Below are 23642 nucleotides of genomic sequence, written 5' to 3'. Positions count from 1 at the left end.
CCAGGGACACCAGATGTGTGCAATTAATTATCAGGTAGAACAAAAAAAACAGCAGGTTCTGGACCTCGTAGGGAAAGATTTGAGGAAGGACCCTGCTGTAAACCTTTTTATTGTTTCTCTCGTTCCCCAGCAGAGGGCAGTGGAACCCTAGCTGAAGCTAGGGTGCTGCACAACCTTATGAAAAAGTCCCATTATGCAGTGCTAAAGTGGTAACGCTACTATGGGGAGCCTGTCCCCCCACACCACTTGATCTACTCTACATCCCCATATTTGAACAAAAAAAGTAGTTTGTCCTCCTCTGTGTCTGTCCTAATATCCACTGTAGTACACATACTGTAAAAATGGTTCAGATCAATAATAACTTTATTTGAAAAGCACTTTTGATACGTTATACTCATACATAAGACACAGTATTTTAACCCTTGTTAAAATACCAATAGTGGGATTAACAAAAGAATGAAAAGAACAAGACAAAATGACAATGATAAAAAGTAATGGAAATAAAAGATAAAAAGTAACACTCTTAATGTATTGAAAAAGCAAAAAGGGAAATTTACAATTGATCATGGTTGGACGGAAGTCTGCTCAGTCCATGGTGCTCTGACACTTCAAGAGCCAGACTAATACATTGATTCCCTTGAGGGAACATTAGTCGCTCTAATCTGTTGTGAATCTATGGTGCTTTGGCGCCAGCAAAGTTTCTGCAGAACAACCTTCAAGTGATTTCTGAACTTGATCCCAACAAATGCGTAGAAGACAGGGTTGAGACAGCAGTGGGAGAAAGCAATGAGTCGACACACGTAGAACGCATAGTCGAGCTTCACGCTGACCTCACAATCGTTGAAAGGTGCTACGGAGTAGTCAGTTAACAACCTCAGAAAGATCACCACATTGTAAGGCGCCCAGCCAAGGAAAAATACTGCCACTATACTGAAGATCAGGTTCATGGTTCGATTCCTCGTGTGTGACCTTGACTTGAAGATTGTCCTCAATATCCTCACGTAGCAGAAACCCATAATTGCAAAAGCAGCCAAGAAGAAGACGTTCTGTTGGTGTGTGCTCACTTTCTTCCACAGCAGAACGCTGTATTCACAATGCAAATGTTTGTCTTCTTTGTGGGGATTCTTTTGGACAGAGCTGAAAATCAAAGCGGGGACGGCCGAACCAAAACTGATCGCCCAGATGACGAGCGAGACGGTGACCCCGTAGCAGCCCTTCTGGGAGCCGTGGTCGGACAGAGGATGCACCACTGCCAGGTAGCGGTGGATCGTCATGATGGTCAGGAACAAAACGCTGCTGTAGAAGCCTGCGTAGAAGACAAAGGTGACGGTCTTGCAGAGGAACCAGCCAAAGGTCCAGCCCCAGATGTGGTAGGCTGCCCAGAAGGGCAGACCAAAGGTGAACACCAGGTCAGATAGGGCCAAGTTGAGAATGAAGATGTTGGTGAGAGACTTGAGGTTCTCGTACTTGGCCAGGATGACCAGGACAAGGATGTTGCCTGCTAGACTCAGGATGGTCACCACAGAGAAGAAGGCAGGGGTGGCGATTGAGCCAAACTTGACAACACGTTCCTTGTTACAGACCTCGTCTGTATATTCGTCAACATAAGTGATGTTTTTTTCGTCATATTCCATGGTCAAGTTGGAAGCTGGGGAAAAAAATGCTAATTGTAATTATCAATGACTTCTTCATGCACAGTTTTTTTTTAAAGGGACACGCAACACAAATCTCAAAATGACTTAACAATACGCCTACAATTACAGTAATTAAAATGTAAAAAAGGCATACAAAAATGAATGAGGAAGAAGTCATGGAAACATCTGAAACTGCAACAATTAAAATGTAACAACAGTCTTTTGGTTTTGATCTATTTCTTGGTTAGGCTAAAACTCTAGAGTCAAGTTTGAAGGATTAGGCTCACAAAATTATTGACAAAATCAAACTTACCTGTTGTGCCTGTCCTTTCAGTTTAGCTTGATGCCCTCCCGTTCCCATGTACACAATGATACGAGGTCTGTTGAGGTGTGATGTAGCTCAACAGTCCTCGGTAACAAAAGCATCAGGTTTCTATTCCTCCTATAGTTTGTTTCCGGTGTAACCTTTTTAGAGGGCAAACATGAAATATCCTACAGTCATAATTGCACTGCCGAAGGTATTTCCATTCTACGTAGGCGTACAGTACATGAAAAACAAAAATATTTTTCATCTGTCGTTTAACTCATCAGGTTTACAACCAACCGATAAAGTAACTGTGCCATCAAAAGAAGTGCAGTAGGCTAGCTGCACAAATATAATATCTAGTTGAAATATGTGTACTGTATCGTGTAGCATGTTTCAATTGTATAAATAGGCTATCATCTGCTTTTAATGTTTTATAAAACAAACTTTTCCTTTTTAAATTTTTTTTTAACATAAAACACTTTTTTCTTGTTCTTATTTTCTTTTTCTTCTTCTTCTTCACTAAAGCTTATTTATTTTCTTACAAATCCTGCCTATATGACTGTGTGGGACAGTCCTGACAAATTAACCAGACATTCCTACAGTGTCACATGATTTTACCGTTTAACTTGTAATACTCTACAACCAAACTTAGCCTACATAAGGAATCCTCTGTCCTGGTCCTGTTTCTCGCATTGTAAATGGTTTAGCTACTTGTCAATCCAGTTATTGTTTCCGCCCCACATAGCAAGGTTGTGTATGGATGGTAACTATCTGGATTTTCATGGATCGCCAAGTTTAAAGTACGTTTCTCTCTTAAATAATCAATGTCTATTTGTTGATATGAATATCAATGTGTCTTATGCAACTTCACTTCTAATGACAACTGATTTTGGCCAATATGCATACCAAGCATACTACACTCACTCGCTGTCACTTTGGATATCGATAATAACAACATTAGGCTAAATGTATCCTCTCTGAGTGGAACATATTTGTATCCTCATGGCTGAAACAAAAGTGTGGCCATCGCAAACTGTTGCGTAAGGACGGGGAACACCGAAAGGCGAAAACATTGTGCTTTCAGTAGACCTTTAAACATGTACTTATCACTGAAAGTAGGTTATTTCGCACACTAAATCTCATCAAACATGAGAAAGACGGTCAATCGATTGCAGTAGCGTGTGCGAGGCAAACAAATGCCGCGTTCACATACTAGTCGGAACTAGGAAACTGAAATGTCCGATTTGCTAACTGGATGTAGTTATACTCGTGCTGCGTTCAACTACTTATCAAATTGGAAATGGCAGAGTGTCCTAGTTCAGATTAGTGCTTGAACTCTGCAAAGGCTCGGCGCTGACTGTTGTTTTCGAAAGGGCATGTGCCAAAAAAGTGTCAACATAGTGTATTTTATTGATACGTTGTATAGTAGCCAGATTAGTCTGTGTCAGCACGTGGTCCTGTGTGACGACAAATGCAGTAGTCAGAATGGATCACTATTTAATAAATTATCTCGATTTGTAGCGAACTTCAAAATACTTCACCCTGGGGATCGAACTTGATCATAATAAACTAATTTTAGAGGCCAAAATTATTTCTGGGACGTTCTGGCGATAGGAATTTAAATATGCTTTCTAGGGCATACCAGTGTTTTTGGCACCGCCAGTTTGCTACGCAGTAGCCGAACAGTTTAGCTCGTGACTTGATCCAGACCGGACAGGCGCCCGCGCCCTATCTGTAACGCTTCAAATAAAATGAAATGTTATTTGTCACATGCTTCGTAAACAACAGGCGTAGACTAACAGTGAAATGCTTAGGCTACTTTTCAGTGATACCTATTAAATAGAGCCCAATGCTGAGAGAGGAAAGAGGTGGGATAGACTACGGGCTGTTAGTGTTTTGTTTCATTGTGTTATGTTTTTGTTCTCTTTTGTTTTGTTTCCTTATTTAATTATTTGTACTCATTTCATTTCTTTACATACTTACACACATCACCTCATGTATGCACTCTAAATAGCCTACAACTTAGATACTACATCAAGTAGACTATTACACTCATCTATGCATTCCTAAAATGCACACACCCATGCAAAATCATGTGTACAAGTCTGTATGTGTGCATGTGCTTGCATGTGTATATGTAAACACACACAAAAACAGGTTTTTAGAACATTTTGCAAATGTATTAAAAATCAAAAACGTTATGACATTTACATAAGTATTCAGACCCTTTTACTTAGTACTTTGTTGAAGCACCTTTGGTAGCGATTACAGCCTTGGGTCTTGGGTATTTTTATTTATTTTATATTTAACCTTTATTTAACTAGGCACGTCAGTTAAGAACAAATTCTGACAAATTCTTAACAGTGATAGCCTTCCTTCTTCAAGATCCCTTTTACCCTGTACAAATCACCCACTTTACCACCACCAAAGCACCCCCAGACCATCACATTGCCTCCACCATGCTTGACAGATGGCATCAAGCACTCCTCCAGCATCTTTGCAATTTTTCTGCATCTCACGAATGTTCTTCTTTGTGATCCGAACACCTCAAACTTAGATTTGTCTGTCCATAACACTTTTTCCCAATTTCCCATCAATTTTCCCATCTTAATCTTTTAAATTTATTGGCCAGTCTGAGATATTGCTTTTTCTTTGCAACTCTGCCTAGAAGGCCAGCATCCCAGAGTCGCCTCTTCACTGTTGACGTTGAGACTGGAGTTTTGCAGGTACTATTTAATGAAGCTGCTAGTTCAGGACTTGTGAGGCGTCTGTTTCTCAAACTAGACACTCTAATGTACTTGTCCTCTTTCTCAGTTGTGCATCGGGTCATCCCACTCCTCTTTCTTTTCTGGTTAGATACAATTTGCGCTGTTCTGTGATGGGAGTAGTTCACAGCATTGTACGAGATCTTCAGTTTCTTGGCAATTTCTCAAATGGAATCGCCTTTATTTCTCAGAACAAGAATAGACTGACGAGTTTCAGAAGAAAGTTATTTGTTTCTGGCCATTTTGAGCCTGTAATCGAACCCACAAATGCTGATGCTCCAGATACTCAACTAGTCTAAAGAAGGTCAGTTTTATTGCTTTAATCAGCACAACAGTTTTCAGCTCTGCTAACATAATTGCAAAAGGGTTTTCTAATGCTCAATTAGCCTTTTAAAATGATAAACTTGGATTAGCTAACACAATGTGCCATTGGAACACAGGTATGATGGATAAAAAATCTGCCGTTTCCATCTACAATAGTCATTTACAACATTAACAATGTCCACCCAGTATTTCTGATCAATTTGATGTTATTTTAATCAACAAAAAATCCGCTTTTCTTTCAAAAACAAGGAGATTTCTAAGTGACCCCAAACTTTTGAACGGTAGTATATATGTGTGTGTGTGTGTGTGCGTGCATGTTTACGTGAATGTGTGTGCGAGTGGGTGTGATAGAGTGAGTGACTGACAGACAGACTGTATGAAAGAGTGAAAGGGATGTAGTAAATGTGTGTGCGTACATACGTGCTTGTCTTTTGTTTCTGACTGTCCCTCTGATTCTCTGATTCAGCAGACGGTTTATGACCCGGTGAACTGGTTGCCGGGGAGCTAGTCTGACCATGGCTGCCGGTGTGGCTTTGGGGGAGAGCCAACTTCAGAGGATTATCAGAGATCTGCATGGTACGTTCCCATTGAGTGTGCGTGAGGCTGCGTGTGGTTGCTCGCGTCAGTCTCTTTGTGACAACGAGTGCGTCCGGGCCTGTGTAAATGTGACAGGGGGAGACCGCCACTGTCTGCTGCCAGCGAGTGACAAAGAGGGAGAGAAATAGAGAAGGATCGTAGAGGTCAAGTGACAGAGGGGTTGCAGTGGCCTGGATGTGACTGGCTTGGCCTTGGCTATAAGCCAGACAGCATTTCTTTCAACACTTTGGTTGTCCCCGCTCCTCATTGGGAGGACATCATGGAGCCGACCCTCTCCCCCAGCCCCCTGGGGTGTTCTCCCTAGAGTGTGGCGGGGGCGACCCGAAAGGACCTGTCAGCATGCAGCAGGAGAGAGGAGGTGCTCAGCCTCCCGTCGAGCGTCTTTCCATTTTTTTTTTACGCTGGATGAGAGGCAGGTGGGTAATGTACTGAGCTGGGAGAGCTGGGATGTGTGAGAAAGGTGGAAGGGGACTGGAGAAGGTCTTTGTGGAGGTAGAGATGAAAGGAGGATGTGGGGAGGGATTGGGGAGACATGCCAGGGTGGACATCCTGAGTTTTTGAATCCATCTGTTCTGACCTATATATGACCTGGAAACCATTTAAATGTATCCAGGCCGCTGTGAGGATATTCCATCTGACTGTATGTGTGGTGCGTTTTGTATGTGTATCTGTGTGTCAGTGTGGGACCTCAGTTTGTTTGTCATTGAATGGTGGGATTGTTTTCTCTGAGCTGTAATAAGCACAGAAACCCTGCAATTTCTAGAACCTAACTAAAAATGCTCCACAGGTTTTTTTTATTTTTTTTTATTTAAACTTTATTTAACTAGGCAAGTCAGTTAAGAACAAATTCTTATTTACAATGACGGCCTACCGGGGAACAGTGGGTTAACTGCCTTGTTCAGGGGCAGAACGACAGATTTTTACCTTGTCAGCTCAGGGATTCGATCCAGCAACCTTTCGGTTACTGGCCAAACGCTCTAACCACTAGGCTACCTGCTTCCCAAAAAGGTAGCAGGACTATCGGATTAGATGGGTTGACATTTTTTTGCATTTTGTTCAGGAGAAAGAGGCTATCAGGTCAGAGAAATCATATTAATGTGTTTCTCTCAGCAGGTAAAGGGCATGTAGCTACTGTAGTAGAGACTCTCCGTTTTTGTCAGTGGTGTCTGAGTGTGGGCAATGCACGTGTATAGTCGATGTATATGCCTTTAAGTGTGTTTACATCTGTTTTTGTTCTGTGATGGACTCTCTCCTCTCTCCTCTCTCTCTCCTCTCTCTCTGAACCACAGATGCTGTTGCTGAGCTCACTAAAGAGTACAGGGAGAATGGGGAGCCAATCACGGATGATAGTCCCAATCTGCACAAATTCTCCTACAAACTGGAGTACCTGCTGCAGGTGAGTCCTTGGGTGGTGGATCTTTCTTGATACACATGGGAAACTGTTGAGTGTGAAAAACCCAGCAGCATTGCAGTTCCTGGCACACTCAAACCGGTGCGCCCGGCACCTTACTACCAAACCCTGTTCAAAGGCACAGTTCACCCTCTGAATGGCACACATACACAATCCATGTCTCAATTTTCTCAAGACTTAAAAATCCTTCTTTAACCTGTATTCTCCCCTTCATCAACACTGACTGAAGCGGATTTAGCAGGTAACATCAATAAGTGAGCTTTCACCTAGATATACCTGGTCAGTCTATGGCATGGAAAGAGCACGTGTTCCTAATATTTAGTACTTTCTGAGTATAAATGTACACAGGAGTAATAGTGACCAGTAGCAGGATAAAATACATCGATACTAATGGTAATGGCAATCAATAATCAATCTATAGTAGTGTAGTGGTTGTAATACATCTAGTCAATAGTAATTTTAGCAGCAGCGTAGGTGTGAGGGGGAGCAGTAGTTGTGAGCCATTTAAGTCTTATGGCCAGGGGATAGAAGCTGTTTAGGAGTCTGTTGGTCTGAGCCTTGATGCACTGGTACCATCTGCCCGGATGGGAACAAGGCCCTAGCACGCAATGACTACATCAAGATTGTGACTCTACAAACACGTTGGATGCATTTGCGGTTAGTTTTGGTTTTGTTTCAGATTATTTCGTGCCCAATATAAATGAATGGTAAACAATGTATTTTGTCATTTTGGAGTCACTTATATTGTAAATAAGAATAGAATGTTTCTAAACACTTCTTCACGAATGTGGATGCTACCATGATTACGGATAATCCTGAATGAATCATGAATAACGATGAGTGAGAAAGTTACAGATGGGCAAAGATCATACCCCCAAGCCATGCTAACCTTCCCTGTTATTGGTAATGGAGAGAGGTTAACATGTCTCTGGGGTGTAACCTTTGACCCTCTATAACTTTCTTACTCATCATTATTCACGATTCATTCAGGATTATCCGTAATCATGGTAGCATCCACATTCATGTTGATTTCTTGATTTTAGTTTGTTATTTTTTGTGTACTTTTACATTTTACTGCACTGTTAGGAGCTAGTAACACAATAATGTTGCTACACCTATCTGCTAAACTGTGTACACATCCAATAAACTTTGATTTGATTTAGGGGTGGTTTCCCAGACACAGATTAAGTCTAGTCCTAGACTAAAAATCAAATCTGTGTCCAGAAGAATCCAAGTCAAATCAAGGCCAACCTGCTATGTTCACCAATATGGCATTGTTCACATCGCTATACAGTATGTCATGTAAGATTTGTCGCTAACACGTCATCTACACTTCAGTTTGACCAGAAGGAGAAGACAACATTTCTTGGCACCAGAAAAGACTACTGGGATTATTTCAGCGACTGTCTGGCCAAGATCAAAGGCGCCAACGATGGTATCCGCTTTGTCAAATCCATCCCAGAGGTATGGAGATCAGCACTTTTACAAGTCAATTATAAGGATTGTCAACTGTTATTACACAACGTTTAGTAGTAATTCATATGTAATGTTGTTGTTTTTTGCCACCGTTTTATAGGTCCCAGCAAACACTGTCACCATTTCTGTTTAACCTCTATCTGAAGTTATGTATAATATTACAGTTGTGGGTCTTATTGTTTTTTTACCTAATGTGAAATAATGAAGGAACAAATAAACTTGATCTACAAATCATGTACCAAATCCACTCAGACACATATTTCACAACAGTGATTCAAGGGATTGAAAACGACCTGATCGCTAATACTCCTGACATTGCAACTGTCATGGATTGCTTAATTAACGTATATGCATTCAGTTCTCTGTCTCGCTGATAACTGCCAAAATAAAGTAAACACTTGAGTAATTGAGCGATTTAAAAAAAGTATATTGAAAGCAGGTTCTTCCACACAGGTGTGGTTCCTGATTTAATTAAGCAATTAACATCCCATCATGCGTAGCGTCATGTATAAAAATGCCCAGTTACCTATTTATTTTGGCTACCATGGCAAGAAGAAGAGATATCAGTGACTTTGAAAAATGGGTCTCAAATGAGCATACGGGGTTAAAGTGTGTGACAGTCACCAGATCTCAACCCAATTGAACCTTTATGGGAGATTCTGTTTTCCACCACCGTCAACAAAACACTAAATTATGGAATTTATTGTGGAAGAATGGTGTCGCATCCCTCCAATAGAGTTCCAGACACTTGTGGAATCTATGCCAATTTGCATTTAAGCTGTTCTGGCGGCTCGTGGTGGCCCAACACCCTATTAAGACACTTTATGTTGGTGTTTCCTTTATTTTGACAGTTACCTGTAGTAATAAGGACATGGGAGAATTTGGCATTCTGCTGGGTGGTGGACACTAGCCACGAAACACAAATACTCTTTGTAAGCAGGATCTACACAACAGATGTTGTTGAATATGGATGAATGATTATAAACCACTTTTGAGGAATTAAAATGTCTGACAAACGTTGATTTGAACTATCCTTTTAACGGACATGTTCAAGAAGCACATATGCTCATTTTAGGCCTCATTGGTGCTGCAGATGAACAGCTATCACATATATTTGCTGTACAGCACTGTGAATATGTTATTTACTTTCCCCTTCCAGCTGAAGACATCTCTGGGGAAGGGCAGGGCTTTCATTCGCTATTCCCTGGTGCACCAACGACTAGCCGACACGCTGCAGCAGTGTCTGATGAAGCAAAGGGTAACCAGGTAAAACTCAACCCGGCACAGGATTTACAGAGGTCATGGGTTAAAACCCCTGAGGCAAAGAGGGGTTCATCTCTCTAATACGTTTCACACTTGGGAATGGCAAAGTGAGGAGAAAATCTCAAACCTGACACCACTTCTGGAACAGTTTTAGGGGTTGAACATGGATGCGTAGGGTCAAATTTGGGGAACATAATGATGTTTGGCTAAATTAAGGGACTGTTAATGTTTTGGTTGAAGTGACAGTTCATTAGACATAGAGTACTATTCTGAGATTTGGACTGATCTGACGGTAAGTTCATTGTTTCAAGTTAACATCATTTCCTTTAATTTCTCTTCCCTTGCGGGGTTTTACTTCTAGAAACCCATTTCTCTGTTCCTCAGGTGAGTAAAAAGAGGTTAGGTTACTGGAAGCAGTATCCAGTGGGTTTGAGGGGTTTATATGTTTTCAGATGCAGTCAAGATATATTGTACAGATCTGCTTCTCGAAAAGTTGCTTCTCCCTTCGTAAAGAGTCGTGTCTGTATGCTCGATGTACTTGTGAATTTTCTATGTGCGTTTACAAAAGGGATGTCCATTTTTCATATATGCACTGTACTTTTTGTGAGGGTCAAGGTAATTGAATATAACGAACAGGCTAAGTATATTAGTGAAGGTATTTCTATGTGAATGTGTGTTTCTCCTTTCATTTTATCAATATGCTTATCTTCTTCTCTGTGCAGTGACTGGTACTATACTCGCAGCCCCTTGCTGAAGTCTCACCTCAGTGTTGACATCACAAGTCACCTGTATGAGCTCAACGAGGTCCAGTTTGACGTGGCCTCCAGGGGTCATGACCTTGACTCGTCTTGGCCCACCTTCGCAAGGTAACCGATCACCAAGACAGAGTGGTTTATAATACATCCCATTCTCCAGGTGCTGTGCATTGGATTGAGGAATTGACGTAGATTAAAACGATACTTGGTGACGTCACCTCATCACGTGTGTTCTGATCTCCAGGAGGACACTGGGCATGCCCAACTCACCTGGCCACATGTGGAAACCACCCAGTCGCAGCTCTAGCATCAACAGTCTGGCTAGCACCTACTCACAGGTAATGACACAGTCAGCCCTCCTCCTCAAAGCTTTTATTCTGCTGGCACTAATATGGTTCTATTATGAACTGGTCATATCTTAACATATTGCTAGTCATATTGCTAAGATTATACCATAATGAAACGTAAAACCATAAAATGAGTGGTGTCATCTGCACTAAATCTAACACTCTCTTTCCCCAACCCCCTAAACCACCGCAGCAGGCTCATGAGTTCCTTGGCAGCCCTGACAATGGCCCAAGCATTCTGAGCGAGTTGAACGAGTTGTTGCCTTCCAGCGTAGAGGTGAGTATGTTGGACGAGCTCCGCCTGGAGCTGGACCAGTCAGAGCTGAAGCAGCGGGAGCTCCTGGACAGGGTACAGCAGATGGGGGAGGAGGGTGCTGAGCTCAGGAGTGTGGTGGTGGAGCTACAGAGGCAGCTGGACGTGTCGCTGACCGCCCAGGAGAAACAGCAGGGTATGCAAGGGACCCTGAAAGACCTGGAGGCACGGGAGGAGGCCTTGTCCTGCGAGCTGGAGTCCCTGAGGGCCGGGGAGAGGGCCAGGGAGACCGAAAATCGCCACCTTCAGGAGAAGCTGGCAGCCGCAGAGGTGAAGAACGTAGAACTAATGGCCAAACTGGATGGCGTGTTGGATGAGAAGGGCCAGCAGGTGACTAGCTACTTTGACTCAGCACAGAAGATCCATGAGCTACTGGACAGACTGAAGGAGGCTGAGAGGGGGAAGATAGAGGCTCTGGCAGAGGGAGAGGATAGGAGGAGACAGGCCGACAGGCTGGCAGATGAGCTAAGGGTCAAAGAGGTGGCAGAAAAGAAGGATGAGGCCAAGCTCGAGTCGCTGTCAAAATCCATTGCAGAGGGGAACGCTAAGTTTGCGGAGTGTGCAGAGGAGCAGCGTAATGCCATTGACAAGCTCCAAGGGGCATTGACTTTGAGAGAGAAGGAGGTCAACAACCTGCAGAGGCAGCTGCAGGACCTCAAGAGTGTTCTGGAAGAGATGGAGAGACAAGCAGAGGAGGCCAGAAACAGAGCAGAGGAGGAGAAAGAGGAGATCCAGGAAAGCATAGGCAGTCTGAAAGAGGCCATGGAGGTGGAACTACTCTACCTGAAGGAGCAGTTGAAGAGCAGAGAGGCAGAGCTGCTCTCCAGCATACAGAGGCTTCAGCACCTGGAGGTCCAGAGCCATGGCCTGACAACGGAGAGGGACATCCTGAGCGCCAACCTCTCCAAGCTGGAATCCAGCATCAGGGAGCAGGCCAATAAAATCGAAGAGTACAAGACTCAGTGCACCAACCTGATGGAGCTGAATGGGAAGTTGCTTGACACAGTGAAGAGGAATGAGGAGCTGAAGAAGGACCTGGCAGAGAGCCGGGCAGCCCTGGAGGGTGAGGTGGCTGCTCTGAGGGCGTCTGACAAGCACCTGAGGGGCCAGCTGGACGACGCCAAGGTAACAGTGGATGAGAAGGACAGGAAGTTGCGTGAGGAGAACCGGGCCTTGGACGAGAGTTTACAGAGGGCGGCCATGGCCGCCGCGGTCTCAGATGCCTCTACCAAACGGCTGGAGCAGGAGAACCAAGACCTGAGGGAGGAGCAGGCTACGGTGAGGGCGGCGCTGAGCTCCATGCAGGAGGAACTGAAGTCCATCCACGGGCAGATCGGAGAGCTGGAGAAGAGCTTGGGGGCATCCCGCAGGAGCGAGGCCAGCCTGCAGGAGCAGCTCAAAGACAGGAAGGCCCAGCTAGAGAACAAGGAGAGGTGCTGTGCAGAGCTCCAGGCCAGGGTGGAGGCCCTGGAGGCCAGAGGAAGGGCACTGGAAAAGGCTAAGGCAGATGCAGAAAATGCCTGTGCCAAAAAGACAAAGCTGATAGAGAGGGTCACCACTGAGAAACAGACTGTGGAGAGAACACAGCTACAGAGAAGCTCTGCCCAGGCCAAGGAGAGCCAGGAGGTAGCCGCCAAGCTGACTATGGTGGAGGGCCAACTGGAAGTGAACATGAAAGAGGTGTCCAGGTTCCAGGCAGAAGTGATGGATTTGAGAGTGCAGCTGAAGACCTCTGGGGAGGACAGAATGAGGAGCCAGGCCCAGCTGGAGGTGATGGAGGCCCAGAAAGACGCACTCAGGACCCTAACAGAGCAGCTCAAAGCCCAGACCGAGGCACTTAACCAGAGGCACGTGGCCGAGCTCCTGCAGTGCAAAGAGAGGGAAGAGGCTCTGAGCAGGGAGCGTGACCAGGAGGCAGCCACCCGGTCCCAGTCGGCTGCCGCAGAGGCCTCCGTCAGGGGAGAGCTGGCTACACTAAAGGCCCAAAATGAGAGGCTGGCCATAGAGAATGCTGAGATACGTGAAGGCCTCCACCGGGCCAATACAGAGATGGCAGAGCTTGGGATGACTATCTGTAGACTGACAGCAGAAAGGGAGGAGGCCAAGGAAGGCTGGGCGGGGGAGGCAGACAGGATAGGGAAACTGGAGGAGAGAACTTCCGGGGAGGTGGAGCGGCTGGAGGCCTGCATGGCTGCCATGCGCCAGGAGAACACCAGCCTAAGAGAGGAACTGAGGATGACAGAGAACCTTCCGGGAGCCATGCTGGAGCTCCAGGACAAGCTGGAGAAGGCAGAGGGCCAGGTGAGGAGTCTCCAGGACTCCAGTCTGGAGGAGATGGAGGCGGTCAAGTTCCAGATGAGCTCCGAGAGCATGAATCATCAGAACCAGATCAAGGTGAGTCTGGCTGGAGTTCTGTCAAAAGCCTGTGACAGGTGGGAAATTATTGTGATTAATTAGACAATTAATTACTGTGTGTGATTCACAACACATTTACCTCTTTATTAAACAGTGTGCTTTTGCTGTGCAGGAGCTGCAGAATTCTCCTCACTTTCATGTTTTTGAATGACCGATTGGCACAATTTGAACACTTGTATGTTTTGCTCTCTATCCAGAGTCTGAAAGATGAGGTGGGGAAATTGAGGGTCCAGCTGCCTAAAGAGCAGGAGAAGGTGTCTAGTCTGGAGGCCAAAATCTTTGAGATAGAGGTCTGTATCTTCACCTCTTTCATTATTCACATATGACAGAGAACATTATAATAGACACAGGGCTCTATTTTAACAACTCTAATGCAATGGTAAATCTTAGTGCTGGCTGTAGCGTTATAGGTTGGGGGGGGGGGGGGGGGGTCCAAAATATTTTTTTGCTATTTTCACAACTAGAATTATGGGCGGAGAAGTTGGCGGTGGCGTGAAAGGGCTGGGTTTTGATGAATAAACAAGTTGTGTGTGTTGAGGATTCTCCCCTCTCTGGCCAGTCAGAACATGCTCCATGGCTAAATATGTGGTTGCTTCAAGTTGTGTATTTACGGTATTTTATGTATGGCGTTGCCATCAACTCCAATTAGAATGTTAGTCCGTTATAGCCCAGTTTGTTAAATTCACTAGGATATTGATTAGACCCAAAAAGACAGTGTATAATTTTATTCAAATTCTAATAAAAACGAAACAACAACTTGTTTTAAGTATGTTATGTCTAACTACAGTTACAGGCACCATAATTGCTCCCCAAGGGCGTATAATACAGACAAGGCAACTTAGACTATGGAAGGTTTTACACACATCCAAACTTTTCACTGGAGCTGGATAAAGATCCAATATAAAGAGAAAGGGGGAATGTCCACTCACCGTTATACTGCTGGCAAATATAATGTTTTAATAAACATCATGGAACCATCTTATGGATCATATTTGCACTCCTCCGGAAATAGCAGACGAATTTGCATCGCTTCCGAGCCATGTACGTTCTCACCATAAACCCATGGACGGTGAGTCTTTCTAATAAGTTTGTTTTTTTATCAAATTAAACGAAAAACAATCAATCCATTTTTTAAACCAACAATATTTCTAAATAGGAACGGGTTCGAAGCATGATATCATAAATCGCTTCTCTCGTTCCATGGCACTGTGTGCACACGTAGTCCTAAATGTCTTAACGCATAACATTCACACGTCTATATAAAATGCTAGGCTCCTGTCAATTGTATTGTTACCTTCAGTACGAGTTAAAAGACACACCTGCTCATTCAAGGGTTTTTCTTTATTTTTACTATTTTCTACTTTGTAGAGTAATAGTGAAGACATCAAAACTATGACATAACACATATGGAATCATGTAGTAACCAAAAAAGTGTTAAACAAATAAAAATATATTTTATATTTGAGATTCTTCAAAGTAGCCACCCTTTGCCTTGATGACAGCTTTGCACACTCTTGGCATTCTCTCAACCAGCTTCACGAAGAAGGCTTTTCCAACAGTCTTGAAGGAGTTCCCACATATGCTGAGCACTTGTTGGCTGCTTTTCCTTCACTTTGCGGTCCAACTCATCCCAAACCATCTCAATTGGGTTTGTGGAGTTCGGGGGATTGTGGAGGCCAGGTCATCTGAAGGAGCACTACATCACTCTCCTTCTTAGTCAAATAACTCTTACACAGCCTGGAGTTGTGTTTTGGGTCATTGTCCTGTTGAAAAACAAATGATAGTCCCACTAAGCGCAAACCAGATGGGATGGCGTATCGCTGCAGAATGCTGTGGTAGCCATGCTTGTGGCTGCCTTGAATTCTAAATAAATCACAGACAGTGTCATCAGCAAAGTACCATCACACATCCTCCTCCATGCTTCACGGTGGGAACCACACAAGGTGAGATCATCCGTTCACCTACTCTGCGTCTCACAAAGACAGAGGTTAGAACCAAAAATCTCAAATTTGTACTCATCGGACCAAAGGACAGATTACCACCGGTTTTATGTCCATTGCTCGTGTTTCTTGGCCCAAGTAAGTCGCTTCTTGTTGTTGGTGTCCTTTAATAGTGGTTTCTTTGCAGCAGGTCGACCATGAAGGCCTGATTCACGCAGTCTCCTCTGAACAGTTGATGTTGAGATGTGTCTGTTACTTGAACTCCGTGAAGCATTTATTTAGGATGCAATCTAAGGTGCAGTTAACTCTAATGAACTTATCCTCTGCAGCAGAGGTAACTCTGGGACTTCCTTTCCTGTGGCGGTCCTCATGAGAGACAGTTTCATCATGTCGCTTGATGGTTTTGCGACTGCACTTGAAGAAACTTGAAAAGTTCTTGACATTTTCCGTATTGACTGACCTTCATGCCATAAAGTAAAGATGGACTGTCGTTTCTCTTTGCTTATTTGAGCTGTTCTTGCCATAATATGGACTTGGTCTTTTACCAAATAGGGCTAGCTTTTGTATACCACACCTACCTTGTCACAACACAACTGATTGGCTCAAACGCATTAAGAATGAAAGAAATTCCACAAATGAACTTTTAACATGGCACACCTGTTAATTTTAATGCATTCCAGGTGACTACCTCATGAAGCTGGTTGAGAGAATACCAAGATTGTGCAAAGCTGTCATCAAGGCAAAGGGTGGCTACTTTGAAGAATCTAAAATATATTTAGATTTGTTTAACACTTTTGTTACTTCATGATTTCATATGTTATTTTATAGTACTGTTGTCTTCACTATTATTCTACAATGTAGAAAATAATAAAATAAAGAAAAACCTTGGAATGAGTAGGTGTGTCCAAACTTTGACTGGTACTGTATGTGTGAGGCAGATTCTCCCAAAAATCTGCTTTGGCATTATAGGAGGACTGAATAGTTTGGAGGAGCGTATCTTTTGCAATCGGACGAGGGTAGCTCTTTGAAAATGGGAATGGATAGCCTACTTGAACAAGAAAAATGCAGGTATGTGAATAATGAAAAAGCATGAGGACAAAAACCTAAAATGTTTCAAAGTACTCTGTTGACCATTTAAAACCTCTTTATTCATAAGCTACTTTTAATATCGCAATGCTACTAAACCAGCCTTGATTAAGGGGAAGGTAGACTATGCTTGTTTTTAAATTAAATAGTTTTTTATAAACACGATTCCCTGTCACAAAAGACGCATCTCTCCTTCCATGGACACTGTGCATCATGGCTGGATAGTCTGCGCTTCCTCTCTCAAAATCCATTCCATTATCAACTGCGTTACCGTTAAGATGTGGTTTTTGTGGGTCTTAAAACTTCCCATTAGTACTGCATGAAATTGTCACTTTTGTGCTTGTTTTTAAGGCAACATCTCAAATATTGACACCCCTCCCACCTCGGCGCAAGCGATCTGATGTTAGACAGGCGAATTGCCGAACCTGGCGTTAGGGCTGTAAAATGCCAGTGCTGCAGTTTTTACATGACGAAATTGCAAACTAACGTGCGTTTGACGTAGCGCCAGACGAAAAAATGAAACCACAGTCTTCAATCCCTTATCAAGATAGACCACTTTAGGATACACTGGCGCAGAACAACTGATTGGCTAAATGGCATGTCTGTTTAGCAGCTGACACTGAAATAGCTGAAAGAAAGAATCGGTAAGAGGAATGTGTGAAAGACCATATTGTGTGTAGAAGGAGAGAGTGGATGACGAAGCCAGCCGTGGCACATTCATCTTGTCTGCCCTGGCAAAAGTTTTTACGTTTTCATTAGAGAGGCATAGGAATGAATATGAGAAAGGGAAAAAGGGAAAAGGTATAAATACGAAAAGGGGGCGAGAGGAGCAGGGCTGCACACACCTGACTGGGTTAATGAATACCCCGAAGATTAGATTAGCTCAGTGTTCATAAACCGAGGATGATAAAACTGAGGGCAGGGTGGTGTGAATCTCCTTCCTCTCCCTGCGTAGAGAGGATGTGACACGGTGAAATGAGTCTGCCTGTACTATAATACTTTGCTATGATAATTGAGTGAAGGAGAGAGTTAATTTACAAAGCATCGCTCTTCTTAATCCTTTGTCTGTATTTAAAGGGATCAACAGTTAATCTGTTCACGAAAGCTTTTTGGTTCTTTAAAAAAAAAAAACGAGTCTATGTTATGATTATGTTTGATGAAGGGGGTGAATGAGGAGTACTCACGGCTGATTGGAGAGAAGGATGCTCACGTCACAAAGTCGGAAGCCGCTATTCGTCAGAGTGAGGGAGAGATTCAGCGACTGAGCGACTCTGTCACCAGGTATGGCTATAACCCCCCTTCCATTTACCTCTGACATACTGGCAGTGTTCATGTCATACAAAAGAGTGACTAAAATATTAGTCAAACTCCTGTTTTCTAATGGCAATTGACGAAACTATAACTGACTAAATAACCACAGAAAAACTATAACTAAACAAAATGATTTTACATTTCAGTTGACTAAAACGAAACGAGACAAAATTATCTTTGTGAATATAATCAGATTACTAAGTGGACTGGATAAGTTTTTTTTGAGAGATTATGCTTTTCAATGATAATAAGCACAAGCTAACCAGTCACCATCAGCCTTCTACTTAGCTACCTTTTGCCTGGTTAAGAAACCCAAGCTGCTTTACAAAATAAAAAACAATAGCAGCATTGAGTTTAATAGTAAAACAAGTCTAGCTATGTTTTTCTCTCCCTTGAGCATAGATAAGTAGGCAGTCTTTAAATTTGTAGTCTTGCTCAACCCTCCCACTTTCCTCACTGCATTTCATAGCTAGGTTATGTAGCCAACATGGCCAAGTCTCCCTCTTTTCCTGGTAGAAAACGGCTTGATTCTAGCCCTTACCGTTCAAAAGATATGACCCATTATACGTTTGTGATTTCTATTGTGCGTTGGCGGCCGCCTCTTAAATTTCATGAAGCATATCTCGGGCCGTTCTAAAACTGGGTTACTTGCGGACCGGACCTTTAACCACTGGTTGACAACATTTTGTGACCACCACAGCCCTAATGAGGTGACATGAGTAAACAAGGTGTAGCCTAAACAGTTTAGGCCTAAACAGTTTAGGCTACACCTTGTTCAGTCATGTCACCTCATTAGTAGGGCTGTGGCAGTCACAAAATGTTGTCAACCAGTGATTGTCAAACAAATAACTGCTTGTCTCACGGTAATTGACCGTTAATAGCCTACAAGCCACTGATGCAGACCTTTTGGAACATCTACATTTTAAAAAGTCTAATAAATCCATTTAATATAGTCTACACCAAGGAGGAGCAAAGTATGGCCCGTGGGACGTATCCAGCCCGCCGGGCACTTCAAAATATCTATATTTTTTTACCCCTTTTTTCTCCCAAAATTCGTGGTATCCAATTGGTAGTTACAGTCTTGTCCCATCGCTGCAACTTCCGTACGGACATGGGAGAGGCGAAGGTCGAGATCAGTGCGTCCTCCGAAACACGACCCAGCCAAGCCGCACTGCTTCTTGACACAATGGCCTCTTAACCCGGAAGCTAGCCAGACCAATATATCTGAGGAAACTCTGTACACCTGGCGACCGTATCAGCGTGCATGCGCCCGGCCCGCCACAGGAGTCGCTATAGAGCGTGATGGGACAAGGAAATCTCGGCCTGCCGCCGCCTCATGGGTCTCCCAGTCACTGCCAGCTGTGACACAGCCCGGGATCGAACCCGGGTCTGTAGTGATGTCTCAAGCACTGAGATGTAGTGTCTTAGACCACTTCGCCACTTAGGAGGCCCCCGCAAATAGATTTTAACAAACAATTCGTCCCCCCAAAAAATGTGTCCCTTCATTGAATTTCAAAATCCCAATGTGGCCCTTGAGCCAAAAAGTTTGCCCACCCCTGGACTACACCATCACAATAAATCCATTCTTTATTTTCGACAGGTCTAAAGAAACATGATATGAACAAAATGTAGTCTTATTTCAGAAGAACAGAATAGCTTACTGAGTTGTCCTTATGTTAGGCCCTGATATGGCTATACCATATGGCTGTGGGCTACACTAGTTCATTTAGCAGACGAGATTTGCAGAGAATTCTGCGGCATTATTTTATTTTATTTCATAGTATGAAGAAACAATTGAACATAGCTTCATAAAATATAAAGGATATTTTCTCCAAATGATTTGAAAGAAAGTGAGCACATGCGGCTATTCTGTGGAGGGTTTAACAAATAAACTGGTCCTCTTATATGCTTAATTTAGAGTTATTTATGCAACTTAAGTTGTGATACAAACGTAGGGCTATATGTTTTTATTTTTAATACATTCTAAGGCTGCATGACGGGACTCTAATGGTGATTTGAAAAAAAGTTGCATGAAAGGCATGAGCTCTGATTTCGTTTTTTGTTCAAGCTGCACACACTTCATCAGTCTCTCATTCACAATTTGACAAGCACTTGATAATATTCTCACCAGACCTCGAATTTCCAAATTATTAAGACTAGACTAAATCTGTGCCAAAATGAACACTGCCTACCGGTATACTATTATACCCCAAACAGAAAACAACCTCTCCATTTAGATTAACTAAGTAATCCCTGTCTCTAAGATCTATATAGATATATATATAGATAGATAGAATGGACAAGACAACTCTGAGTCAAAGATGATGCAGTCACAACTATGTAATCGTACACTCTCCCTCTTCCATTCTCTTAATCCCTTTCACTCCCTTCTAATCGCTCCCCCATCTAGTGCCGAGGAGGCTCTCTTGGCGGTCCAGGCGGCGCGTGAGGAGTTGAAGAAGAAATTGGAGCAGGCCGAGGTTGACAAGCATAGTCAATACCTCAGGACGACAGCAGAGATCGACGACCTCTACCGAACCAAGAGCACGCTGGAGGAGCGCCTCATCGAACTAATCAAGTACGCCCTAAGCCTTCCATCCTCCTCTGCACCTGCCCTGAGCCATGGGAGGAAAGAGAAAAAGTGACAGCTGCATCTTTTGATCTGTAGAGGGGGAGGAGCTTTGTTTAGGAACTTGAAAGGGTGTTGATGACTTGTTTTTCCCCTTTGTTTGGGTGATCAAGATAGCATGTTATGTCTGGGTTCTGCCCTCTTAGCTGAGCCCTGGGGGACGTGTGTATTCTGAGGTTGCTCTCCCATAGCAAACACAGTTTGGGTCTTTGATATGCCATGTCACCACTGACAGTCTCATCTGACGAGAAGGAGGGAGGGAAAGGAAAGAGATGGATGGATGGGGAAAAAGGGTATAAAAAAGTGACACAGAGGTGGGTGACAAAGAAATAAGTTGTTTGAAGACAGATAGAAACCAATTCGGAATTCCAAATCAACCGCGAGGCACTTCTGTAGGTGTAAAACAATTGGTTAGGTGTATCCAATATACAGCTAAAAGGGCAAGATGAAAGAACTACTGTACTGTATGGATTATACATATCCGATCCGTTGAACTCTACTGTACACAAAGTGCCTAGGATTAGTCGATTTGGAATTCAGAAAGTCTATGATATCAAGGAGAAAGAGAGTGAGAGGGGGATTTCAAGAGAGAGACGAATGAAGAGAAAGCAACAGCTCTCGTCTGCTTATGTTTTGGCAGTAATTGATGCTCTCTCTCTCTCTCTCTCTTTGTCTCAGCTATTCACATAGCTCTTATCCCCAGTAGGGGATAAAACACAATTCCAGCGCCCCTGGGGTGTCCTTAAACCACTTCAGTGCTTTTATTTCAATTCAATTCGCTTTATTGGCATGACGTAACAATGTACATATTGCCAAAGCTTATTTTGGATATTTACAATAAAAAAATAAAAATGAGAATCAAAATTGACAACAGTAACAACATTATTTACCGTCTTCATTTACGCTTTCACTTTTTCCTATTCCTTACTGCTCATTGGCAGAAAGATGTACTCCAGAACAGGGGGTCAGTGGAAAGTGCATGTAGAATTAGATTAGGACAATATAAACAGAATAGCATGAGTAATGATTATGTCGTCCTCAAATACCCACAAACCATACAAATGTATGATTCACTCGTTACGAAGTAACCATGCCTGAAAGAAGCTAACTGAGCAGATAATTGCCATACTCTGTCACTCTCTGATGAACAGAAGGGAACAACCAGACCTGTATAACCATGTTATTTTTTGGCAGCAGGTCCTGCGCTCTAACCCCCCACCTGTGTATGTGTGTGTGTACCCGTGTGTGTTCGTGACCTTTTGGGTGCTTTGTACTTCGATGCTGGATCCAAACATTCAAAATGTATTCACAGTGTGTGTATGTGCTCCGGCAGGGACAAGGACATTCTGTGGCAGAAGTCCGATGCTCTGGAGTTTGAGCAGAAGCTGCGTGCAGAGGAACGCTGGTTGCAGGACAAGGAGGCCACCCACTGCCTGGGCTGCCAGGGCCATTTCACCTGGTGGCTGCGCCGACACCACTGCAGGTAGGCACTGAGAGGGCACTGACTCACCAAATGGCCATATTACGTCATGTTACGGGAACCGTAGACAAAGTGTTAATAGCTATTAGAGCGTCGGTGGCTTTCTTTTCTTATCGTGACTTCAATAGACTATGGTCTGACTGGTAATGATTGAAAACATTGTGATACACCTATACACCAGTGGAGGCTCCTCATAGGAGGAAGGGGAGGACCATCCTCCTCAGGAATTTTCAGATTTTTTTTTTTAAAACATTCAAAAAGTTATCCTTTTTAGATGAAACTATACTAAATATAATCACGTCACCAAATAATTGATTGATTAAAACATACTATTTTGCCAAGAAATGTCTACAGTAGCCTCAACAGCACTCTGTAGGGTAGCACCATGGTGTAGCCGGAGGACAACTAGCTTCCGTCCACCTCTGGGTACATTGACTTCAATACAAATCTCACCCCCTTCCATAGACTAACACAGTAATTATGACAACTTCCGGAGGATGTCCTCCAACCTATCAGAGCTCTTGCAGCATGAACTGACATGTTGTCCGCCCAATCAAACAATCAGAAAATGAATCTAGTACTGAAAGTATAAGATACAGCTAGCTAGCACTGCAGTTTGATTGGGTGGACAAATGAATTCCTTCCAAAATGAAGGACAAGCAAGAGAGAGAGATTTAATCTTTTTACTTTCAGTTTCACTTAGCTAGCAAATGCAGCTAGCTACTTTACCCTACTCAAACAGAGGGATGCTATGTTAGCTAGTTGGCTATGACTATCCAACACAACACTGGAACTCTTCCAAGTCAATGTAAGCTTTTGGTTTTACAAATGTATTGCCACTGTAGCCTGCCGGTGTAAGTACCTAACTGCTTACTGACTGTACACTGTAACGTTATTAGTTATGTTGACTATGACGTTACTTTAGCTAATATGGTGACAACGATGTAGGCTGTGTGTAGCAGTTTGTCTTAGAAAGGTTTTTTTGCCTGGTCACATACTGCTAATGTGTTGTGCATTAATGTCCACAAGCGACGAAGGGAAAATATGAGAGGAGGAGAGGACATAGATGCGAGAAGGAATAAAACGTGGCTGTTATGAAAGTGAACTGTATTTAGGTGTGATCAGGGGTATATTCATTCCACTGATTTTAAACGGGATAAACATATCTGAATTTGTCCAATAGAAACTCTCGTTTGCAACGATTGGACTAATTATCACACCCTTTATCAGCTAGATGCAGGCAAGAGTGTGCAAGGCGGTATTGAATGTGTCACTGTCTGTCCATGTGTCACTGTCTGTCACCTCAAATTCTACTCTCGACCTGTGTGAACCTACATTGTAAACTTTCATTCATAGGCTATGTTGTAGCAACCTCATGATGGGTATAGGGAAAATTAGAGTATCATGTACTAGCCTAAACCTATCGCTGTGAATGGAATATGAATGACAGTCATCCAATATGCTGTACTAGAAATAAGGCCATGCTGATAATTTTTTTTGTCCTCCCTCATCTTAAACGTCACTGACCGCCACTGTTATACACATTTGTAAACAGGCCATTTTACATAGTGGTTACAATGGACAGAGGT

At 43.2% G+C, this 23642-nt stretch overlaps 2 protein-coding genes across 3 annotated transcripts in view; one reads left to right on the top strand and one right to left on the bottom strand.

Moving 5' to 3' along the window:
* Positions 1–345: 345 nt before the first annotated feature.
* Positions 346–2564, bottom strand: LOC139540761 (chemokine XC receptor 1-like). The gene is made up of 2 exons (XM_071344696.1): positions 1948–2564; positions 346–1648 (listed from the first exon to the last, which is right to left on the bottom strand). The coding sequence occupies exon 2, from the start codon at positions 1632–1634 to the stop codon at positions 621–623; it is 1014 nt and encodes a 337-aa protein (XP_071200797.1). The 5' UTR covers positions 1635–1648; positions 1948–2564; the 3' UTR covers positions 346–620.
* Positions 2565–2595: 31 nt separating this feature from the next.
* LOC139540759 (FYVE and coiled-coil domain-containing protein 1-like) overlaps positions 2596–23642 on the top strand; it is a 49015-nt gene continuing 27968 nt past the window's right edge. The window contains exons 1-12 of one of the 2 annotated variants that reach the window (XM_071344695.1): positions 2596–2741; positions 5500–5606; positions 6917–7023; positions 8377–8502; positions 9674–9780; positions 10500–10643; positions 10777–10870; positions 11073–13586; positions 13805–13897; positions 17796–17914; positions 20355–20522; positions 21907–22056. In XM_071344695.1, the coding sequence (XP_071200796.1) occupies positions 5546–5606; positions 6917–7023; positions 8377–8502; positions 9674–9780; positions 10500–10643; positions 10777–10870; positions 11073–13586; positions 13805–13897; positions 17796–17914; positions 20355–20522; positions 21907–22056 (3683 nt within the window). In that variant the 5' untranslated portion in view covers positions 2596–2741; positions 5500–5545. Of the gene's footprint in view, positions 2742–5496; positions 5607–6916; positions 7024–8376; positions 8503–9673; positions 9781–10499; positions 10644–10776; positions 10871–11072; positions 13587–13804; positions 13898–17795; positions 17915–20354; positions 20523–21906; positions 22057–23642 lie in introns of both variants that reach the window. The other variant, XM_071344694.1, reaches the window with a different exon arrangement.

Source organism: Salvelinus alpinus, chromosome 16, assembly GCF_045679555.1.
Source record: "Salvelinus alpinus chromosome 16, SLU_Salpinus.1, whole genome shotgun sequence".
NCBI classification, from domain to species: domain Eukaryota; kingdom Metazoa; phylum Chordata; class Actinopteri; order Salmoniformes; family Salmonidae; genus Salvelinus; species Salvelinus alpinus.
Note: the sequence above shows the minus strand (reverse complement) of the source record. Positions and strands in the feature narration are given on the sequence as shown.

Excerpts from the sequence above, each read along its gene's own strand:
- LOC139540761 (XM_071344696.1), bottom strand. The coding sequence starts at position 1,634 with ATGGAATATGACGAAAAAAACATCACTTATGTTGACGAATATACAGAC.